We start from the raw sequence: 26,273 nt of genomic DNA, 5'->3' as shown, positions 1-26,273 counted from the left end.
GTTATGGCTCCATCTAGCGGTGAAGAAGGGAAAGTTTTTCCTTTTTCTTTGCAGTTATCATTGTTTACTTTGTTCTAGATCTGCATTATATGAATGTATTTATATATTCTATCATTGAACTTACAGGTCTGTAACTCTGAGAGTGTACACATAATTGGGATCTCTCAGGTCTTTCTGTCTCTAAAATCACAACTAAACATTTATTTTTAATAATAATTATTTTCTGGAACAAACTCCCTGAAAAGGGAGCCAGCTCTTATTTAATTTAAATCGTTTTTATTTATTTTAAATCAATCTTAATTATTGTAAATCACTCTTATTTATTTTAAATCAATCTTAATTATTGTAAATCACTCTTATTTATTTTAAATCACTATTAATTATTTTAAATAAATCTTAATTATTTTAAATCACAACTAAAGACCTTTCTGTTTGACGCTGCCTTCCATTATATTATTTTATTCTAGTTTATTCTTCTGCATTGTATTTTTTTATTTGTAAGTTCTATTTTTGCTTGGTTTCTATTGTGAATCAACCAGTGTGATCCGGTCTACAGCCCGCCTACGGTATCCTGTCATTTACACGGACACATATATGCAGGAAACGTTTCCGTATCCGCTCTGGACTCAGCAACGGTCTGTCGGTAAAGATACAGAAACCTGGAGCCACCAGGGGGCGATGTGAGGACTTCAGCTTCCACTCCCAGTGGCACCGGAAGAAGAATGTAACACCCGGAAGTGTTCTCGTTGGTCTGAAAACAACAACAGCGTTTGTTTGTTTGTGTTCCGTTAATAAAGTTGTTAAAGTTGAAGCTCGTTGTTTTATCATCTGATGATACAGTGTGTGATCTGATAAATATTACATTACATTTATATTACATTACATTACATTAAATTACATTACATTATATTACATTATATTAATACATTACATTACATTATAATTATATAAATACATTAATACACCTTATCAATGAGACACATGTAAGAATATTATATTATATTAATATACTTTATCATATTAGCCTTAGATAAAGACTGTCATTGACGTATTTTATCGATTTTTTAAATGTTTTATCTCTACGATAATAAATAATAATAATAATAATAATAAAAACATGAATTTAATCCATGTTTGAATAAAGGCTCTAACATAACAAAGTGAAGGGTGAGGACTTTCACAAGGCGCCGTATATATATATATATATATATATATATATATATATATATATATATATATATATATATAGTTATTGTCAACCCAGTGAGTGTATAATATGTTATATTCAGTATTTTTTATTGTTATATTGATATTTCACAGCTTTCTCATTCACTGCATGCATTCCACCTCTAGGCGGCAGTCTGGCTCCGTGGATAGACCTAGATCTACGGGATGGATAATGACGTAGATGACTGGACCTTCCTTGTTCGTACCTTGTTTCAAACCAGGACTCATGTGGTTGTAAATGTGACCCACCTGTCTCTCTTTGGGATCCTGTGGTTGAGGCTTTGCGACACCTTATTTCCATCACATGCTCAAGTTCTGCTGTTCCTTCAACCGTCCAAACGTCACAGACGGGAACTGAGTGTCTTAATGCTGCCGGGCAATGTGCCTCTCCACGAGGTAAAATATGTAATTAATCTCATCTGTTAAGCAGCTAATATCTCAGAGAGTTTGAATCTTTTTAGACTTGTTGGACTTCAACATGAAATGGATTCAGATTGTGAAAAGACGACCAGAGTCTAGTCTGTAGGTGTGGGTGCATTAGACAACCATTTTGAGACCTACTTCTATAGTATAACGACTTAAGAGCAGTGGTGAAGTACCCTGGTATTGACAGTTTGAAAGTATCATAGCCTGTAAAATGTTCCTGCATACGGAATACATAAGGAATTATGATTGAACCATCTGTTTTAATTGTGTTGGTGTCATTGCAGGTGAAAGTGCAACATGAAGAGGATACATTCATCAAGACATCCTCTGTCTGTGATCTCACCCACAACCAGATCTACAGACTGCAATGTACTTCATATAAAGTACAACCTGAGGTATCACATATTAAAATTACAACCCCAGTTTATATGTTAAAATAGTGTGACTTGGGAAGACTGATATTGTCCTGTCACTTCCACTTCTACTGCAAGTCCTATTATGAATTCCAATGCTAATATTATTGTTACTTTTACAATTAAAACCATGACCAGTACTACTGTAATATTTTAGTTTGAGATCTGTTCAAATAATGGTGATGTTTTGGGTACTTCATAACACTGTGCAGGGATAGGGGGAATGTACATTTCGCTCTGTGGATATAGACTGAACTTACACAACACACTACAGTGTGGAGAATGAGTCTCTGTGTCTCATTTCCACCAACGCTCATAAATATACTGTGAATGAAGCAAGTATCTTTAAGGATTACACTACTAAAGTTATATAATCTAATAGATCAATAGTTATCTCTCTAAAACATATATTTATTTTCAGGCCAAGACTTATCATCTGAACTATGGACCAAATTACCATCCAACATTTCTGGTGAAGTTTGATGGGGATGCAGCAGACGTCTCTTTGAAATTACTGGGACCTGAGAACGACCAAGTGTGGGAGGATGACATCATACTGGAAGGTAAAGTGTAGGAGGATGACATCATACTGGAAGGTAAAGTGTAGGAGGATGACATCATACTGGAAGGTAAAGTGTAGGAGGATGACATCATACTGGAAGGTAAAGTGTAGGAGGATGACATCATACTGGAAGGTAAAGTGTAGGAGGATGACATCATACTGGAAGGTAAAGTGTAGGAGGATGACATCATACTGGAAGGTAAAGTGTAGGAGGATGACATCATACTGGAAGGTAAAGTGTAGGAGGATGACATCAATCGTACCAAAACACAGAAGTTGACTGGCAGTTTATGACCGGCTGCTATTCATATACTATTATATCACCACATGATGTTATATCATTGACCTAAATGGCGTTATAACAACAAGAATAGGATCATGAAAAAAAAGGTTATATCTGCATCAGAAATGACTTTGGACAGGTTAAACTTCAGTTAAACTTTTTTTAGGGGGTTTGGGGGGCACGGTGGTGCAGTCGGTAGCGCTGTCGCCTCACAGCTAGAAGGTCCTTTGTTTTATTCCGGCCTGGACGCTGTGGGCGCTGGGGGTGTGTTCTCTCCTCCACGTCATCAGCGCCCATACCCTAGGTGGGGTTGGTGAAAGGGCCTTTCTGTGTGGAGTTTGCATGTTCTCCCCGTGTCTCCTAGGGTAGGTACTCTCACAAAAAAACATGCAGTAATCCTGGTCTCTATACTGCCTCCCCCTGGTCAGCCCGGGCGCCTGATGGAGGGGAAAGGAACTGGTTGGAATAACGTGTTCCTTCCACACGCTACGTCCTACCAGGGAACCTCCCCCTGTCAGGTGATTAGAAGCTACGTCCTACCGGGGAAACTCCTCCCTGTCAGGTGATAAGAAGCTACGTCCTACCGGGGAAACTCCTCCCTGTCAGGTGATAAGAAGCTACGTCCTACCGGGGAAACTCCTCCCTGTCAGGTGATAAGAAGGTACGTCCTACCCGGGAAACTCCTCCCTGTCAGGTGATAAGAAGCGGTTTGCTCACTCCTCATGCATTGAAGGAAGCATGAGCTCAGTTCGGGGCTCTCCCCAGGCTGGCAGCGGGAGAGTAGCGCCGAGGATTGCAGCTTAGGCAATTGGCACTGGGTGAACAAATGGTTAAAACATTGTGGGATCATTTTACTTTACCTGTTTTACATCTTCTGATAGTTGTACTTGAATGTTGACAAGAAATAATAATCCTGTTTAGTGTTTCATTAGTGCGAGTGTAACAAAATACAGCTGATCAACACACTTTGAAAGGCTAGGATAAAGATACCAAGGATTCAACAGTGATGTCACTGTTATGCAACACGGAAGTAGCACGGACGTAGTAGCCATTATGCTGGAAGCTGGTTATAAAGATACCAAGGATTCGTCAGTGATGTCACTGTCATGTGACCGACTCAACTTCTCCGCTGTGTGTAAAGTCCTGGTGGTGACGCAACGTGAGTCTATAGACTTGCCACGTTGTCTGCTCATATTTGTACAATCCATAAACTTGGAATTCCCGGCCGCCTTCTCGTGAACCGGTGGTACATGTGGTCCACGGGCCGGTGGTTGGGAACCCCTGCTCTAGCGCAGTGGTTCTCAAATGGGGTCCTTGAGGGGGTTCCAGGGGGTCGGCAGTGAAATATGTTTATTTAACATCAAAATCAGTTTAGCCACTTTAACCCAAAATATATATATATTATTTATTTCAATCATTTCTAATTCTAAATAGCCGATTTACAAGCCTCGTTCCCAAAGACAAAAGCCTGGTAACGACCTAATGCAGAGAATGTCTACAGGACGGGACTTCCTTCGGAAACTGTCTTTTTCGACCAATCACAATCACACTTTTCATGCACAAAGAATGCCCCCAAATTATAGTACTTCCATTTAGACGTTTAGACTCTTAGACCCATTAGGTCTTGTACATCTGTTTAGACACTCAACCCACTAGGTCTTGTACTTCTGTTTAGACACTCAACCCACTAGGTCTTGTACATCTGTTTAGACACTCAACCCACTAGGTCTTGTACTTCTGTTTAGACACTCAACCCACTAGGTCTTATACATCTGTTTAGACACTCAACCCACTAGGTCTTATACATCTGTTTAGACACTCAACCCACTAGGTCTTATACATCTGTTTAGACACTCAACCCACTAGGTCTTATACATCTGTTTAGACACTCAACCCACTAGGTCTTATACATCTGTTTAGACACTCAACCCACTAGGTCTTATACATCTGTTTAGACACTCAACCCACTAGGTCTTATACTTCTGTTTAGACACTCAACCCACTAGGTCTTATACTTCTGTTTAGACACTCAACCCACTAGGTCTTATACATCTGTTTAGACACTCAACCCACTAGGTCTTGTACATCTGTTTAGACACTCAACCCACTAGGTCTTGTACATCTGTTTAGACACTCAACCCACTAGGTCTTGTACATCTGTTTAGACACTCAACCCACTAGGTCTTATACTTCTGTTTAGACACTCAACCCACTAGGTCTTGTACATCTGTTTAGACACTCAACCCACTAGGTCTTATACTTCTGTTTAGACACTCAACCCACTAGGTCTTATACTTCTGTTTAGACACTCAACCCACTAGGTCTTGTACATCTGTTTAGACACTCAACCCACTAGGTCTTATACTTCTGTTTAGACACTCAACCCACTAGGTCTTATACATCTGTTTAGACACTCAACCCACTAGGTCTTATACTTCTGTTTAGACACTCAACCCACTAGGTCTTATACATCTGTTTAGACACTCAACCCACTAGGTCTTATACTTCTGTTTAGACACTCAACCCACTAGGTCTTATACATCTGTTTAGACACTCAACCCACTAGGTCTTATACATCTGTTTAGACACTCAACCCACTAGGTCTTATACTTCTGTTTAGACACTCAACCCACTAGGTCTTGTACATCTGTTTAGACACTCAACCCACTAGGTCTTGTACTTCTGTTTAGACACTCAACCCACTAGGTCTTATACTTCTGTTTAGACACTCAACCCACTAGGTCTTGTACATCTGTTTAGACACTCAACCCACTAGGTCTTGTACTTCTGTTTAGACACTCAACCCACTAGGTCTTGTACTTCTGTTTAGACACTCAACCCACTAGGTCTTGTACATCTGTTTAGACACTCAACCCACTAGGTCTTGTACTTCTGTTTAGACACTCAGGTCTTGCCCATTGTGCAACACAGTACATATTGTTTCTAACTGCTATAATGTGTAAAGTGTATATATATGTTTGTTTGTTCTTTCCTGCCTGGGCCAGTAGATTCCAGACCAAGGAAGACACTCTTAAAATATATTTGCAAATCGTGCTTGTCAAGGATTTTATTTTACATATTTTGTGCGTTTATTAAACCCCGCCCCCTTGATACAAAGTCATCAATGTCAGTTTTCACCCGGCTTCCAATAACAGTGGACGAGGGGCGGGGCAAACACTTTCCAAGTAGCACATCCGGTCTAGAATGGATACGGAAAAGGTCTGCATGTGATGTGTGCGTTCATGTGTGTGTTCATGTACAGTATGTGTGTGTGATTGTTCTTTCTTTCTTGTCCTCCTTTCATTTCCAGAAGAAGAAGATCGCCAAAAGCTGGTGAAAAAAAGCCTAGGTGAAAAAATATGTTCAAGGAGAACTCTGTGTGTGTGTGTGTGTGTGTGTGTGTGTGTGTGTGTGTGTGTGTGTGTGTGTGTGTGTGTGTGTGTGTGTGTGTGTGTGTGTGTGTGTGTGTGTGTGTGTGTGTGTGTGTGTGTGTGTGTGTGTGTGTGTGTGTGTTGTAGACAGCTTGCCTCATACAGAGCTGTAAAAAACATCCTACTGACCTGTAAGCCTGATGATGATGATTGAGAACAAACCTATACAAACACTTGCTCCAGTAGCAAAGCGATTCCATGTTAAAACATAGAATGTTAAGAAACATGTTAATGTTTTTATTTAAATATGTTTCACCCATCCTCTTAGCTTCAGTGAGTGACTTTGTGGACAAGCAGCGGGTTCCCCTGACTCAGAGAGTGACGATGGTGGATCCCATCCTGGATCTGCTCCTAGCTGAGCGAAGCATCACCCAGGAGGCCTACCAAAGAGTCATGTCTAAGAGCACCACTCAGGCCCAGATGAGGGAACTCTACAAACTGCTGAACTCCAGGAAAGCCAAAGAGATTTTCTACAAAGGCCTTGAGGAAAATGAGGAATGTCTTCTTGAAGAACTGAAGTAGTTTTATTTTTTTAGGCCAAACATTATGTTAATACAACAGAGTGTACATATATATATATATATATATATATATATCCGGGCAGTGTATTGTGTACAGTGGTGGAATGTAGAAATACTCTTACTCTACAAGTACAAATAACACATTTTACTTGAGTAGAAGTACAAGAGTATTGGCATCAAAATATCCTTAAAGTACCAAAGGAAAAGCCATGTGTTTGTGTTTGTGTTGTGAGCCCGGTCATTCCTGTGCCCGGGGTCAGAGAGAAGGCCGCTCGCCAGAGAGGCACCGGAGGTCATCATCGCCCACCAGAAGGAGACACCCGTCAGCGCGCCAGGTCTCCCGCCCCAGCGTGGCCAGCAGCACAGATGGGGCGGAGAGGAGAGAAGAAGCACAAGATGGACAAGGGTACCCCCCCCCCCATGGGACCAGCCTGCTAACCCACCACCACGTCCTGGTCATGTACCGACACAGGCCCACACGTGCACTATGGCCCCTCTCAACCAACCTATCCTGACCAGGACTATGGTCAGGGGAGGCCTGCTTATGGAACCCCCGACTGAACCCCCTACTGAAACAGTACTGAGGTATATCTCCCTGCTCTTAACCCATTGAGACCTGAAGCCGATTCTACATGTCTCCTAAATCTCAACGGTTTTCTGAAAAACGTTTGTTTCTATATCAGTGGTGCTCAATCTTTTTCATGTCAAGGACCCCCAACATTATATGTATTTGGCCGAGGACCCCCATCAAAATATTGTGTTCCATGGACCCCCCAGAAGCAAAGATTTGAGTTAAAAATGTTCACTTTAAAAATATATATATTCAAAGATTTGCACACATTTTCACGAATTTTCAAAAATAGCAGATCTACAAGCTCATAGCGCGGCACTCGGTGCCGCGCTATGAGCTTGTAGATCTGCTATTTTTGAATAGCCCAAAGTGTAAAATAATGCTTTTTAGCTCAAATCTAAAAATGATACAATTCCAGTTAATGGGTTAAATGGTTGTCTGCTGATGTGCTGAGCAGGGAGTCATGTATAGCAGAGCCTGAACGCTAAGATCAAATATAATATTCACACTTGTTTTTACATTTTATAAATAAAATGTTCTCAAGTTATTATTGGTCTTAATCTATTGGTGAGTTTTCTGACTGAAAAAAACGTTCCCACACGTTTGCCTTTTTTTGCAGGTGAGGAAACTCAAGTTGTAAAGCATCCTGATGCCCTCTGCTGGCTGTTTGTTTGAACTGCAGTGTGCATAGTCAGTGTTACCTTTTATAGTTTATTTATCATTCATTAGGCTTTTGAATAAAATCCACTTTAGTTTGAGTCTTTTGAATAACATTAAATTATAGTTTTATCATTCAGTATTTTAGTCATCTGAAATGTTTTATTTTTTTGTCTAGTTTAAATGTGATATTTTAGTCACTAAAATGTATTTTGGCCGTGATGGCATTGTGACGCCTGATTTATACATGCATACCGTAACATAGCAGATCTACAAGCTCACAATGCTTCGTGCACAATCAGACAATGTGATATTGTGTATTATTAGATTTTCCTGGACCAAGTATTTTCTAAAGGTCTCAGTCTTTCATAAATAGTGATTATTTATATTATTTATAAGCTGGTCCAATCAGCTGGCTAGAATTGCAGGAGAGAAAATGACGTCAGCGACCTTTCCTAATATTTAGCAGTGGTGTAAAGTAACTAAGTACATTTACTCAAGTACTGTACAATTTTGAATTACTTTTTACTTTACTGGAATATTTCCAATGTTCAGTACTTTTACTTCTACTCCACTACATCTCAGAGACAAATATTGTACTTTTACTTACTTAATTACAAGTATAATAATCATTATGTTCATCTTTTATTCTAACTCGTATAGAGACTAGTGAGAATAAACTAATTTATTTGCATTATGTGGGGAACAAAAACAATGTGACACCAACCGGAACCAATGACCGGAACCAGTTGTTTTTTTCCTTTTTTCTAAACACTAGCCCTGAAACATGGAGCAACTTGTTCCTAGTTTTGTTACTTTTTCCATTTACAGCCCGTATATCTACATAAACGTTAAAATATAAAGTGCTGACCCCAGGGTCATAGACGTTACAAGTTAAAACGCTTACGTCGAAGTACCCGTATTTTCAGTGTTGTTCAATTAAAAGCATTTTAATCTGATCGGCGGCCATTTTCTCATAGAGTTACAATGTATCAGAGTGCAATACAGCTCTTAACCGATAGGATCGCATGATTGAAAGCAGATGGAGAACGTCCTAAGAAAATGGCCACCGATTGTATTAAAATGCTTTTTATTGAAAAATACAGTAGATTCAAGTACTGAAACTCAGGCGTTTTAACTTGTTACATCCATGACCATGAGGTCAGTACTTTATATTGTACATATGAATGTTTATATAGATATAAGGGTTGTAAATGTAAAAAGTAACTAAACCAGGAACAAGTTCCTCCATGACGCCTGTGACAGACGAGCCTCATGTGAACCATGACTTCAACAAACACCAGACCTTCCTCCTGATAGAAATATTGTACATATATTATATAATATATATATAATATATTTATTATATATTATATATCATATATATATATATATATTTATTATTTATTATATATCATATGTATAATATAATAAATATGTATTGGTGTAAAGTTAGCTGAGCTCTAAAGCTCTCCTTCCACCATAGAGTTAAATATAATAGAGGACACGCAGCGTGGCAATGCTCTGCTCCGCCACCAGGTGGAGACTGTCAACAATGGATCATTTATTGCTTATGCGTGAAGACGTTGATGCGGAAGTTGACCCGGAAGTATTTCATTGTAGTTTATGTTTCCGTTGCGTGTTGTTGTGTGGCTGTGTGTGTAGTAGTTGTGTAGTAGTTGTGTAGTAGGTGTGTATCTGTGGTCCAGATGTGTCCTAAAGGAGGTCAAATGTGTCAAATGGAGTCTGTACGGCTGTCCATAAATGAACACATGACGTCAGTGGTGGGAGAGGACATATTGTGTGTTTTGGAAAAACAAAGTGACGCTTGTTGTGTGAAGCTTGTCAGAGTGTTTGTGTTGGAGCGCCTCAGTGCGGCTGCAGAGTGGATGTGCAACCTCTTCCAGAGAGAGATAGAGACCCTAGAAACTCTACTGGACCACCAGAGCAAACTACTGGACATGGCCTTTAATGTGGACACACAACTACACACTGCAGGTATGTCTGTTACATGTACACATGACACACAACTACACACTGCAGGTATGTCTGTTACATGTACACATGACACACAACTACACACTGCAGCTATGTCTGTTACATGTACACATGACACACAACTACACACTGCAGGTATGTCTGTTACATGTACACATGACACACAACTACACACTGCAGCTATGTCTGTTACATGTACACATGACACACAACTACACACTGCAGCTATGTCTGTTACATGTACACATGACACACAACTACACACTGCAGGTGTGTCTGTTACATGTACACATGACACACAACTACACACTGCAGGTATGTCTGTTACATGTACACATGACACACAACTACACACTGCAGCTATGTCTGTTACATGTACACATGACACACAACTACACACTGCAGGTATGTCTGTTACATGTACACATGACACACAACTACACACTGCAGGTATGTCTGTTACATGTACACATGACACACAACTACACACTGCAGGTATGTCTGTTACATGTACACATGACACACAACTGCACACTGCAGGTATGTCTGTTACATGTACACATGACACACAACTACACACTGCAGGTATGTCTGTTACATGTACACATGACACACAACTACACACTGCAGGTATGTCTGTTACATGTACACATGACACACAACTACACACTGCAGGTATGTCTGTTACATGTACACATGACACACAACTACACACTGCAGGTATGTCTGTTACATGTACACATGACACACAACTACACACTGCAGGTATGTCTGTTACATGTACACATGACACACAACTACACACTGCAGCTATGTCTGTTACATGTACACATGACACACAACTACACACTGCAGGTGTGTCTGTTACATGTACACATGACACACTACTACACACTGCAGGTGTGTCTGTTACATGTACACATGACACACAACTACACACTGCAGGTATGTCTGTTACATGTACACATGACACACAACTACACACTGCAGGTATGTCTGTTACATGTACACATGACACACAACTACACACTGCAGGTGTGTCTGTTACATGTACACATGACACACAACTACACACTGCAGGTATGTCTGTTACATGTACACATGACACACAACTACACACTGCAGGTATGTCTGTTACATGTACACATGACACACAACTACACACTGCAGGTATGTCTGTTACATGTACACATGACACACAACTACACACTGCAGGTATGTCTGTTACATGTACACATGACACACAACTACACACTGCAGGTATGTCTGTTACATGTACACATGACACACAACTACACACTGCAGGTATGTCTGTTACATGTACACATGACACACAACTACACACTGCAGGTATGTCTGTTACATGTACACATGACACACAACTACACACTGCAGGTATGTCTGTTACATGTACACATGACACACAACTACACACTGCAGGTATGTCTGTTACATGTACACATGACACACAACTACACACTGCAGGTGTGTCTGTTACATGTACACATGACACACAACTACACACTGCAGGTGTGTCTGTTACATGTACACATGACACACAACTACACACTGCAGGTATGTCTGTTACATGTACACATGACACACAACTACACACTGCAGCTATGTCTGTTACATGTACACATGACACACAACTACACACTGCAGGTGTGTCTGTTACATGTACACATGACACACAACTACACACTGCAGCTATGTCTGTTACATGTACACATGACACACAACTACACACTGCAGGTGTGTCTGTTACATGTACACATGACACACAACTACACACTGCAGCTATGTCTGTTACATGTACACATGACACACAACTACACACTGCAGGTATGTCTGTTACATGTACACATGACACACAACTACACACTGCAGGTATGTCTGTTACATGTACACATGACACACAACTACACACTGCAGGTGTGTCTGTTACATGTACACATGACACACAACTACACACTGCAGGTATGTCTGTTACATGTACACATGACACACAACTACACACTGCAGGTGTGTCTGTTACATGTACACATGACACACAACTACACACTGCAGGTATGTCTGTTACATGTACAATAACCTGGTCATCTCATATTGATTATATTTGTAAGAGGATACAGCAGCGTATGTACTCCCTACGCCGACTTAGATCGTTTGGTGCTAGCAGTCAGATCTTGTCTCTTTTCTATACGTCTGTTTTTCAAACTGTGATGTTGTACTGTAGCACGGCCTGGTTTAACAGCCTATCAATGGTTTATAACAGTGGTTTTCAACCTTTTTTTGCGTCAAGGACCCCCAAATTGACACATATTAGCCCAGGGACCCCCATTTGAAAAGATATGCCAGGGACTCAACCATTTTGATTCCTTGGGGGTCCCCAATCTACACAGTAGTATCATCATCAGTGTTAATTTAACTCTGAGAGTGTACAAATGGAACCAAATGGACCCGTAAGGGTCCATTTGGTTCCATTTGTACACTCTCAGAGTTACAGACACACAAGGGTCAATTTGGTTACTAACTATTCCATTTGTCTGGGGACCCCCTGGAACCCCCTCAAGGACCACTGGTGGTCCCCGGACCACTGGTTGAAAACCACTGGTTTATAAGAACAAACTGTATAGCCAAATTAAGATCTGCGCTAAAATAGTTGGTAGGCCAGTCGAGGCTGTGTTACGTTCCTTTAAAGAGGCCCAGATCAATAGTATGCTTAGACTGGCAAAGAGCATCTCCTCTGACCCCTTACATGTTTTAAATGATGAATATCAACTGATGCCCTCCGGGAGGCGGTTTAGAGTCCCTAAATATAAGAAAAACAGGCTAAAGAACTCTTTTGTACATCAGTCTGTTCTGCTTTTAAACCAAAGTCGGTAAACCAAGAGGATTTGTTCTACTGTTCTTGTTTCTGTCTGCTTCTGTGATGTATGTCCTGTAATGTACTTTGTGTAATGTATTGTGTATGTCCTGTAATGTACTTTGTGTAATGTATTGTGTATGTCCTGCCTGTATCTTGAACGGTGACGTCATGGACACAAAGCAAATTTCGGTGAAAGCTGACAATAAAGTTGTATCGTATCGTATCGTATCGTAACCTACCTGACCTGGCAGAGACCTGTGCTCTGAGGAGCACCTTTTCTAGTTAATGTATTAAATGTATTAAACACATTATTATATATTATTATTTTAAACACATTATTATTGTATTAAACACATTATTATTGTATTAAACACATTATTATTGTATTAAACACATTATTATTATTTTAAACACGTTATTATTGTATTAAACACATTATTATTGTATTAAACACATTATTATTGTATTAAACAGGATCCGGTGCACCGGTGAAGATGATTGGTCCAGAAGCAGCCAGGAGTCTTTCTATTAAACAGGAACCTGAAGACCAGCTGGACACCAGTAAGTTTACTCATGTCTAGATGTATTTATTTATCTTACAGTAAGTTTACTCATGATTAGATGTATTTATTTATCTTACAGTAAGTTTACTCATGTCTAGATGTATTTATTTATCTTACAGTAAGTTTACTCATGTCTAGATGTATTTATTTATCTTACAGTAAGTTTACTCTTGTCTAGATGTATTTATTTATCTTACAGTAAGTTTACTCATGTCTAGATGTATTTATTTATCTTACAGTAAGTTTACTCATGACTAGATGTATTTATTTATCTTACAGTAAGTTTACTCATGTCTAGATGTATTTATTTATCTTACAGTAAGTTTACTCATGTCTAGATGTATTTATTTATCTTACAGTAAGTTTACTCATGTCTAGATGTATTTATTTATCTTACATTAAGTTTACTCATGTCTAGATGTATTTATTTATCTTACAGTAAGTTTACTCATGTCTAGATGTATTTATTTATCTTACAGTAAGTTTACTCATGTCTAGATGTATTTATTTATCTTACAGTAAGTTTACTCATGTCTAGATGTATTTATTTATCTTACAGTAAGTTTACTCATGTCTAGATGTATTTATTTATCTTACAGTAAGTTTACTCATGTCTAGATGTATTTATTTATCTTACAGTAAGTTTACTCATGTCTAGATGTATTTATTTATCTTACATTAAGTTTACTCATGTCTAGATGTATTTATTTATCTTACAGTAAGTTTACTCATGATTAGATTTACAGAGTGAAAGACAGAACATTAAATAGAAAAATGCTTTACACAAAAAGCAACACAATTCAACAACAATGCAGAAAGAACAACATTGAAACACTTTAAACAATGACATAAAAATAAAGGCAGGGAGATAATAATAAAAATCGTGTCGAGATACGACGTGTTGTAAGCTTGTAGATCGGCTGTTTCCACTATTCTAAATGGTTTTAAATGCTAAAAAAAGGAACTGTTTTGGACATAGAAGGTTTCCACCCTACAGTGATGATATACAGTGAAGCCTGTACTGTACATTCTGTGTCAGTATATCAGTCAGTTTGAACAGATTCCATTCCATTATGACGGCCTATTACATTCACAGGCCTGGGTAGGCCACCCGGCCTGGCGGGGATCTCCGTGCTTAGTGAGGCCTGGAAACATCACAGTTACATTTATAATACTTTTGTCTAAAAGGTCCGGCCAAAGAAGTCCTTGCGGACTTGTTGGTATTCATTTCATAGACATATATAGTAGCAACCAAACAAGTTCAAATATCAACATAACAATATACAGAGAAAAAATAACACTGTAGAAAAAAAGAAGAAAAAAAAAATCTGAAAGCATGAAAAAGAATATAATACATTCTTTTTCATGCTTTTAGATTTTTTTTTCTTTTATTATATACAAAAAAGGGGGGGGGGGCTTGTCTGTCTACCGGTTAACTGGTACTACCTCCTCTTTTGGCCTCCAGAAAGATGAGTTTTTAGGGCTGTTTTAAATGAGCCCAACGAACTGCGTTTTTTGAGGGATGGGGTTAGACTATTCCATACCTTGGTGGCTGTGCTGTAGAAGGAGAATTTGCCCATGTTTGTTTTATGGGTGGGTGTTACCAGATTGTTGTTTACGCTCCCTCTAGTTTCGTGACTGTGGGTGTCGCTAACTTTTTCGAGGTTTTTATACAGATACGCGGGAATAGGGGGCATTTCGGGCAAATCTGCATTTACAATTTTGAAGACCAGTCCCATTTTTAGTTGTTTAACCCTGTCTTCCACCCTGAGCCAGCCTAGGCTGGCAAACTGAGTGGGAGAAAGGTGGGTCATGGGCCCCAGTCCGAGGAGTTTGTTTTGGGAGGTTTGGGAGGTAGTCTTCAGTGATACTGAGGTGTTGGAGTACCAAGAGGAGCAAGCATAGTGGTCCAGGGACCCTCATGGGTCCTTGAGGGGGTTCCACATGGACCCTTACAGGTCTGTAACTCTGAGAGTGTACAAATGGAACCAAATGGACCCGTACGGGTCCATTTGGTTCCATGTGTACACTCCCAGACAAAGTTTCCTTTGTCTAAAGGAAACACAGTGTTCAACACAGACACATTGTCTAAAGGAAACACAGACACATTGTCTAAAGGAAACACAGACACATTGTCTAAAGGAAACACAGTGTTCAACACAGACACATTGTCTAAAGGAAACACAGTGTTCAACACAGACACATTGTCTAAAGGAAACACAGACACATTGTCTAAAGGAAACACAGTGTTCAACACAGACACATTGTCTAAAGGAAACAGTGTTCAACACAGACACATTGTCTAAAGGAAACACAGTGTTCAACACAGACACATTGTCTAAAGGAAACACAGTGTTCAACACAGACACATTGTCTAAAGGAAACACAGACACATTGTCTAAAGGAAACACAGTGTTCAACACAGACACATTGTCTAAAGGAAACACAGTGTTCAACACAGACACATTGTCTAAAGGAAACACAGTGTTCAACACAGACACATTGTCTAAAGGAAACAGTGTTCAACACAGACACATTGTCTAAAGGAAACACAGACACATTGTCTAAAGGAAACACAGACACATTGTCTAAAGGAAACACAGTGTTCAACACAGACACATTGTCTAAAGGAAACACAGACACATTGTCTAAAGGAAACACAGTGTTCAACACAGACACATTGTCTAAAGGAAACACAGACACATTGTCTAAAGGAAACACAGACACATTGTCTAAAGGAAACACAGACACATTGTCTAAAGGAAACACAGTGTTCAACACAGACACATTGTCTAAAGGAAACAGTGTTCAACACAGACACATTGTCTAAAGGAAACACAGTGTTCAACACAGACACATTGTCTAAAGGAAACACAGACACATTGTCTAAAGGAAACACAGACACATTGTCTAAAGGAAACACAGACACATTGTCTAAAGGAAACACAGTGTTCAACACAGACACATTGTCTAAAGGAAACACAGACACATTGTCTAAAGGAAACACAGTGTTCAACACAGACACATTGTCTAAAGGAAACACAGACACATTGTCTAAAGGAAACACAGTGTTCAACACAGACACATTGTCTAAAGGAAACACAGTGTTCAACACAGACACATTGTCTAAAGGAAACACAGACACATTGTCTAAAGGAAACACAGTGTTCAACACAGACACATTGTCTAAAGGAAACACAGACACATTGTCTAAAGGAAACACAGTGTTCAACACAGACACATTGTCTAAAGGAAACAGTGTTCAACACAGACACATTGTCTAAAGGAAACACAGTGTTCAACACAGACACATTGTCTAAAGGAAACACAGTGTTCAACACAGACACATTGTCTAAAGGAAACAGTGTTCAACACAGACACATTGTCTAAAGGAAACACAGACACATTGTCTAAAGGAAACACAGACACATTGTCTAAAGGAAACACAGACACATTGTCTAAAGGAAACACAGTGTTCAACACAGACACATTGTCTAAAGGAAACACAGACACATTGTCTAAAGGAAACACAGACACATTGTCTAAAGGAAACACAGACACATTGTCTAAAGGAAACACAGACACATTGTCTAAAGGAAACACAGACACATTGTCTAAAGGAAACACAGACACATTGTCTAAAGGAAACACAGTGTTCAACACAGACACATTGTCTAAAGGAAACAGTTCAACACAGACACATTGTCTAAAGGAAACACAGTGTTCAACACAGACACATTGTCTAAAGGAAACACAGTGTTCAACACAGACACATTGTCTAAAGGAAACAGTTCAACACAGACACATTGTCTAAAGGAAACACAGTGTTCAACACAGACACATTGTCTAAAGGAAACACAGACACATTGTCTAAAGGAAACACAGACACATTGTCTAAAGGAAACACAGACACATTGTCTAAAGGAAACACAGACACATTGTCTAAAGGAAACACAGTGTTCAACACAGACACATTGTCTAAAGGAAACACAGTGTTCAACACAGACACATTGTCTAAAGGAAACAGTGTTCAACACAGACACATTGTCTAAAGGAAACACAGACACATTGTCTAAAGGAAACACAGTGTTCAACACAGACACATTGTCTAAAGGAAACACAGACACATTGTCTAAAGGAAACACAGACACATTGTCTAAAGGAAACACAGTGTTCAACACAGACACATTGTCTAAAGGAAACACAGTGTTCAACACAGACACATTGTCTAAAGGAAACACAGTGTTCAACACAGACACATTGTCTAAAGGAAACACAGACACATTGTCTAAAGGAAACACAGACACATTGTCTAAAGGAAACACAGTGTTCAACACAGACACATTGTCTAAAGGAAACACAGACACATTGTCTAAAGGAAACACAGACACATTGTCTAAAGGAAACAGTGTTCAACACAGACACATTGTCTAAAGGAAACACAGTGTTCAACACAGACACATTGTCTAAAGGAAACACAGTGTTCAACACAGACACATTGTCTAAAGGAAACACAGTGTTCAACACAGACACATTGTCTAAAGGAAACACAGTGTTCAACACAGACACATTGTCTAAAGGAAACACAGACACATTGTCTAAAGGAAACACAGTGTTCAACACAGACACATTGTCTAAAGGAAACACAGTGTTCAACACAGACACATTGTCTAAAGGAAACACAGTGTTCAACACAGACACATTGTCTAAAGGAAACACAGTGTTCAACACAGACACATTGTCTAAAGGAAACACAGACACATTGTCTAAATGAAACACAGACACATTGTTTAAAGGAAACAGTGTTCAACACAGACACATTGTCTAAAGGAAACACAGACACATTGTCTAAAGGAAACACAGACACATTGTCTAAAGGAAACACAGACACATTGTCTAAAGGAAACACAGACACATTGTCTAAAGGAAACACAGACACATTGTCTAAAGGAAACACAGACACATTGTCTAAAGGAAACACAGACACATTGTCTAAAGGAAACACAGACACATTGTCTAAAGGAAACAGCGACTCTCTGAATCATGGAAAGCCAAGAAGTACGAGTGAGTTTTCAAACGTGATTTAAACCCAGAGGCAGGGTTTGACAGGGTTTGACAGGGTTGTAACATAATTAAACTCACACGGGCAGCAGGAGTGACTCAGAGCCTCTGCCTGATGACCAAAAGCCCAGGGGGAATTCCCCTTTAGGCTAGTGGTTAAGATGTTGGCTTTCCACGCGGGAGACCGGGGTTCGATTCCCGGCGTTACGCGCGCAGATTGACGGTTGCTGATTGACGGTGTGCACGGCAACAACAACATCAATAACTAACGACAACAACACCATCATCATCATCACCATCATCATCATCATCATCATCACCATCATCATCATCATTAACGACAACAACACCACCATCATCATCATCATCATCAACGACAACAACACCATCATCATCATCATCATCATCATCATCATCATCATCATCATCAACGACAACAACACCACCATCATCATCATCATCATCATCATCATCATCATCATCATCATCAACGACAACAACACCACCATCATCATCATCATCATCATCATCATCATCATCATCAACGACAACAACACCACCATCATCATCATCATCACCATCATCATCATCATCATCATCATCATCATCATCAACGACAACAACACCACCATCATCATCATCATCATCATCATCAACGACAACAACACCACCATCATCATCATCATCACCATCATCATCATCATCATCATCATCATCATCATCAACGACAACAACACCACCATCATCATCATCATCATCATCATCAACGACAACAACACCACCATCATCATCATCATCACCATCATCATCATCATCACCATCATCATCATCATCATCACCATCATCATCATCATCATCATCATCATCATCATCAACGACAACAACACCATCATCATCATCATCATCATCATCATCATCATCACCATCATCACCATCATCATCATCATCATCATCAACGACAACAACACCATCATCATCATCATCATCATCATCATCATCATCATCAACGACAACAACACCATCATCATCATCATCATCATCATCATCATCATCACCATCATCACCATCATCATCATCATCATCATCATCATCATCAACGACAACAACACCATCATCATCATCATCATCATCATCATCATCATCATCATCATCATCATCAACGACAACAACACCATCATCATCATCATCATCATCATCATCATCATCATCATCAACAACAACAACGTGTCTGTGTGGAAGGATTCAGCCGGAGCAGAGAAGTTGAATTGTCTGGAAACCAGCGGTGAAAACAAGGAAGACATATTTAATTACTTCACGTGTTCTCTCTCTGCTTTTCATTCATTCTTAATGCGTCTGAAACACCTGAAACACCTAAAAGAATTCCTGTCCTTTAAATACAAGTGAACAAAGTTTAACTCCTGAACGTCTTGATGGTAGAATGCTCTGCCCCCCCACCCCCCCCCCTCCTCCTTTCTCTGTAAATATACCTTATGATTCTACTGAGCTTTATTCTTTATGTCTTGTCTTGTCTATTCTATTCTATTGTATGTAGGAGGTTTAGTCAGAAGAGCTTTTTAATACGTTTCATTGGTTCAATATTAATACAACCCACACACACACAGACATAAAGGCTGTTCAATAACACTGATTTATAAACCCACACACACACATAAAGGCTGTTCAATAACACTGATTTATAAACCCACACACACAGACATAAAGGCTGTTCAATAACACTGATTTATAAACCCACACACACAGACATAAAGGCTGTTCAATAACACTGATTTATAAACCCCCCCCCCCACACACACACACACACACACACACACACACACACACACACACACACACACACACACACACACACACACACACACACACATAAAGGCTGTTCAATAACAGGTTGAAAAATGGAGATTGTTGGTTTCTGCCCGACAGCAACGATATGTATTACTGATGAATTGAGTACAACGGACCACAATGTAAACAAGCCTGGGGCTTTTTGAGTTTATCCTTTCAGCATAACCTTTGACTGTACTGCCTCTACTGTTATATCTATTGTGTTAATAAAGTATTCAATCAATCCTGACCATCCAATACAACGAGCAGTAGCGTGGACGTTTAGAGTGGTTGCAGAAAAGAACAGATCTACAAGCCAACAACAAGTTGCTTCTTGTGTTCTTTTTAGGAAGCGACACTGTCCGTACTGTGGTGTTAAAGTTATCCTGTACTAGTTAAATACCACAACTACAACACATTTAGATACAGTTCATATATGTAATGGTTCTCTCTCGTTTTTCTAGACTTCCTGCACCTCCCTGTCTGTAAAGAGGAGGTTTCCCCTGAAGAGGAGAGTCTGGTCCAGGAGGAACCACAACCTCCACACATTAAAGAGCCAAAGATGGAGCTACTTCAAAGACCAGAGGAGGCTGACGGGTCATCAATGACAATGACATTACTAGCAGTGAAAAGAAAGGATGATGATGTAAACAGAGACACAGAGCCTGCAGACAGCACCTCAGCTCAACACATGAAAACACACACTGATGTAGAGGACTGTAGAACATCTCAACCAACCAGAGATGAGCAGCTCCTCTCTTCACACTGTTCTGAATCTGACACTGAAGACAGTGATGAGTGGGAGGAGAGCAGGGAAGACCAGTCATCTGTAAACACACTGACATCACACCAGACACAACAAGGACAAACACCGTCTTTGAGCAACAAGCTGTCCCAGGACATGGAACCGTCAAAAGAGACCAACTCCATGAGGAGTCGTAGTTTGAAGCTCTGCACTTGTGATGTTTGTGGCAAAAGCTTTAATCGAACTGACAATCTGAAAACGCACATGAGGATCCACACTGGCGAGAAACCCTTCAGTTGTACAGTTTGTAGCAAAAGCTTCACTCTAAAACAAAACCTCAAGACACATATGGGAATTCACAGAAATGAGAAGCAATTTCATTGTGCGATTTGTTTCAAAAGCTTCACTCGAAATGCACACCTGAAAAAGCACAAGAGGGAAAAACACACAGGTGAGAACCCGTTACGTTGCACACAGCCAGCGCCTTTAGCCAGCACCTCAACTCAACACATGAAAACAGCAGCTGATGTAGAGGACTGTGGAACATTACAACCAACCAGAGATGAGCAGCTCCTCTCTTCACACAATTCTGAATTTGACACTATGGACAGTGAACATCAGTCAGCTTTACACACAATGCAATCACTCAAGACACAAAATGTAGAAGGACAAAGATTAAATTGTACAGTTTGTGGCAAAAGCTTTAATCGAACGGACAATCTGAAAATACATATGAGGATTCACTCAGGCGACAAACCCTTTAGTTGTGCAGTTTGTAGCAAAAGCTTTACTCTCAATCAAAATCTGAAAACACACATGAGGATTCACACAAATGAGAAACCCTTTAGTTGCACAATTTGTGACAAGGGCTTTGCTCAAAAGATTAAGCTGAAAACACACATGAGCACTCATTCAGGGGAAAGACCATTTTGTTGTACAGTTTGTAGTAAAACCTTCAATCGAACTGAAAATCTGAAAACACACATGATGACTCATACGGGGGAGAAACCCTTTAGTTGTACAGTTTGTGGTCAAAGCTTTCGTCACCGGGGTACTCTGACCAATCACACGAGGACTCATACAGGGGACAAACCGTTTAGTTGCACAGTCTGTGGCCAACGCTTTAGTCGAATTGCAAATGTGAAAATACATGAGGATTCACACAAGCAAGAAACCCTTTAATTATGCAGTTTGCGTGGCACAGGCTTTGGTTGGTTTGAAAATGTTAAACACGTGTAGATTCATACAGGAGAAACATCTGTAACAAATGTTGTTCTGATGATGAGAAGTTATGTAACGAATGAATATAAACATGGCCAAATAAATCACTGCAATACAAGTATTTACTTCTCATTTGCTGTTGACTGGAAGCTATGTGCTGCTAGTTTGGTGTGAATTTGAGCAGATGTACATTGTGTGTGTGGCCAAAATGACCAAACCAGCTCAGTGGCCTTGTGGTTAGAGTGTCGAGGTTCGATCCCCCGGCAGAGTCATACCAAAGGCTATAGAAATAGAACCCAATGCCTCCTTGCTTGGCACTCAGCACCAAGGGTTGGATTGGGGATGAGTCCCTGTGACATGCTAATGTCATCATGTCCAGGGGGGGTACAGCACTTGTACATCAAGCTGTCTCACGCTACAGACAGGGTTGCCAGATCTGCTCATTATAATGTCCCTGCATGATTGTATTTGAAAATAGCCGATCTACAAGCTCACAACGCGTCGCATCGCGACGCATTGTGAGCTTGTAGATCTGCTATTTTCAAATAGCCGATGTATATGTTAAAGTGCTGATGTGGCCCATTGTCGCTTCTTTTGGGCTGGTTTTCCTAGACCTGGTTGCTTGTTTCTCTCACGGAACCTGGCAACACTGGCTACAGAAACAGAAGATAGGCCCCTCCCCCTATGGGCCACATGGCTCGGCAAGGCTTACTACTACGATACAGTACTTTACAGAAACAGACACAGAGTATTCTACTACGATACAGTACTTTACAGAAACAGACACAGAGTATTCTACTACGATACAGTACTGTACAGAAACAGACACAGAGTATTCTACTACGATACAGTACTGTACAGAAACAGACACAGAGTATTCTACTACGATACAGTACTTTACAGAAACAGACACAGAGTATTCTACTACGATACAGTACTTTACAGAAACAGACACAGAGTATTCTACTACGATACAGTACTTTACAGAAACAGACACAGAGTATTCTACTACGATACAGTACTGTACAGAAACAGACACAGAGTATTCTACTACGATACAGTACTTTACAGAAACAGACACAGAGTATTCTACTACGATACAGTACTTTACAGAAACAGACACAGAGTATTCTACTACGATACAGTACTTTACAGAAACAGACACAGAGTATTCTACTACGATACAGTACTGTACAGAAACAGACACAGAGTATTCTACTACGATACAGTACTGTACAGAAACAGACACAGAGTATTCTACTACGATACAGTACTTTACAGAAACAGACACAGAGTATTCTACTACGATACAGTACTTTACAGAAACAGACACAGAGTATTCTACTACGATACAGTACTTTACAGAAACAGACACAGAGTATTCTACTACGATACAGTACTGTACAGAAACAGACACAGAGTATTCTACTACGATACAGTACTTTACAGAAACAGACACAGAGTATTCTACTACGATACAGTACTGTACAGAAACAGACACAGAGTATTCTACTACGATACAGTACTTTACAGAAACAGACACAGAGTATTCTACTACGATACAGTACTTTACAGAAACAGACACAGAGTATGCAACGACATGTCTGACATTATCCTAACAGTCAGAAATGACATTGAGATGTAAATGTATAAAAAAAGATGCATAAATATGAAGTGAAGTTGGTCCGCGGTTTATTTAACGCTTTAAGCCCTGAAGAAGCATCTGTGTCACTTTTTGATTTGAGCTAAAAAGCATTTTTTTTTACTTTTTGGCTATTTTAGAAATATCGTTATTTTTTTGCAAATCTTGAGATTTGAGTTTCAAAAGCGAACATTTGTAACTCAAATCTTTGCTTCTGGGGGATTTAACAGTTTTTTGAAAAAACTTATGTCGCCATAATATCAGTGGTTCTTTTTTCCATGTCAAGGACCCCCAAAATGACATGTATTTAGCCATGGACCCCCATCTAAAAAATATATGTTTCAGGGACCCCCGGAAGCAAAGATTCGAGTTAAACATTTTCGCTTTAAAACAATATATATATATATATATTCAAAGATTTGCACACATTTTCATGATTTTTCAAAATCAAAAACGCGCTACGAGCTTGTAGATCTGCTATTTTTGAATAGCCAAAGTGTAAAATAATGCTTTTTAGCTCAAATCAAAAAGTGACACAGATGCTTCTTCAGTAACTTACTACTTTATTGTTCAATGAAATCCGCTGATGATGTCATTGTTTTTGTATGATCATGCAGAACAATACCATGTCTAAATTCTGAATTTTAAAGATTTCCAGTAAATCTATTTTAAAGCCATCATAATTCCAAACATAAAATGGTCAAGGCTTATTCATGTATAGATCAGTATTTTGGTGAAGAATTCTCTTTTTTTGCTTGTTGGAAAACATTTAGCGATTTGTCTAGGTTGATACGCAGTAGGACCTTCCTGACACAAAATGTACAACTTAAACATTAAAATAATGTCTCTAGTGAGCCAACATGAATGGGTGGGTCAGGTTTTTAATTATTCCAGATTTGTCAAAACATTCCTAAACAAATCATAATTCTTCATAAGTTAAAAACTTCAAATGTTTTTTTCAAAAGAATTCGATAAAATGTTTTGTTTTTTTTAATCCATAGCAGATCTACATCTACACAGATCTACATCTACACAGATCTACAAGCTCAAATGTCTCTTTTGGGTCCCATATTAAAACATTGTGTGCCAGGGACCCAGGGAAGTTTTGATTTGAAAATAACCGATCTACAAGCTCACAATGCGGCAAATTGTGACACCTTGTGAGCTTTTAGATTTTTTTTCAAATAGCCAATGTATAAAGTGCTAAAGTCATTGTTGTGCTATATTAACTGCTTTAGCTGGGGACCCCCTAAAACCCCTTCAAGGACTGCTGGGGGTCCCTGGACCCCACTTTGAGAACCACTGCTCTATACAACATCGAAATGTGGCGAAACTGACAGCAAAAAGAAATGACTTATTAGACAAAAGTAGAAAATGCAGCCAGATTGTAAACGCCTTTAGGTCTCATGTGAAGCCTTTTAACATCTTGTGTTTCAACCAGTAGTTAAACTGTTGTTATCTGTTGTTAGCAGAGACACTGATGTCGGGACAGCAGAGTCACTGATGTCGGGACAGCAGAGTCACTGATGTCGGGACAGCAGAGTCACTGATGTCGGGACAGCAGAGACACTGATGTCGGGACAGCAGAGTCACTGATGTCGGGACAGCAGAGTCACTGATGTCGGGACAGCAGAGTCACTGATGTCGGGACAGCAGAGTCACTGCTGTCGGGACAGCAGAGACACTGACGTCGGGACAGCAGAGTCACTGACGTCGGGACAGCAGAGTCACTGACGTCGGGACAGCAGAGACACTGACGTCGGGACAGCAGAGTCACTGACGTCGGGACAGCAGAGTCACTGACGTCGGGACAGCAGAGTCACTGACGTCGGGACAGCAGAGTCACTGACGTCGGGACAGCAGGGTCACTGACGTCGGGACAGCAGGGTCACTGACGTCGGGACAGCAGGGTCACTGACGTCGGGACAGCAGGGTCACTGATGTCGGGACAGCAGGGTCACTGATGTCGGGACAGCAGAGTCACTGATGTCAGGACAGCAGAGTCACTGATGTCAGGACAGCAGTCACTGATGTCAGGACAGCAGAGTCACTGCCCATCTTTCGCCGCTGGCTGAAAACCCACCTCTTCAGGAAACACTACCCTTCCTCTTTGCCTGGCTTACTTGTTGTTAACTAGTTGTACGAACTCTTGTTTTATTGTTGTACTGTTTTATTGGATCTTGTTTAGTCGATACACTTTTTGTATTAGCTCGTGCTCATTTGATTTTTGCTATTTTG

At 39.8% G+C, this 26,273-nt stretch overlaps 2 protein-coding genes across 2 annotated transcripts in view; both read left to right on the top strand.

Annotated features, from left to right (window-relative positions):
• Nucleotides 1-26,273, top strand: part of LOC311063420 (gap junction alpha-1 protein-like) — a 604,483-nt gene that overhangs the window by 140,299 nt on the left and 437,911 nt on the right. The gene's annotated exons all lie outside the window — the stretch shown is intronic.
• Nucleotides 9,776-22,533, top strand: LOC311063639 (uncharacterized protein). Its single transcript, XM_084083165.1, has 3 exons — nucleotides 9,776-10,089; nucleotides 13,436-13,522; nucleotides 20,892-22,533. The coding sequence occupies exons 1-3, from the start codon at nucleotides 9,801-9,803 to the stop codon at nucleotides 22,352-22,354; spliced, it is 1,839 nt and encodes a 612-aa protein (XP_083939291.1). The 5' UTR covers nucleotides 9,776-9,800; the 3' UTR covers nucleotides 22,355-22,533.

The sequence above is a fragment of the Gymnoscopelus microlampas genome (assembly GCF_963454915.1).
Source record: "Gymnoscopelus microlampas genome assembly, chromosome: 16".
Taxonomy (NCBI): Eukaryota; Metazoa; Chordata; class Actinopteri; order Myctophiformes; family Myctophidae; genus Gymnoscopelus; species Gymnoscopelus microlampas.
This window is presented reverse-complemented; position numbering and strand designations above follow the sequence as displayed.

Excerpts from the sequence above, each read along its gene's own strand:
- LOC311063639 (XM_084083165.1), top strand. The coding sequence starts at position 9,801 with ATGTGTCCTAAAGGAGGTCAAATGTGTCAAATGGAGTCTGTACGGCTG. Across the intron at positions 10,090-13,435 it reads CACACAACTACACACTGCAG|GATCCGGTGCACCGGTGAAG; the intron begins GTATGTCTGTTA and ends TGTATTAAACAG. Across the intron at positions 13,523-20,891 it reads TGAAGACCAGCTGGACACCA|ACTTCCTGCACCTCCCTGTC; the intron begins GTAAGTTTACTC and ends TCGTTTTTCTAG.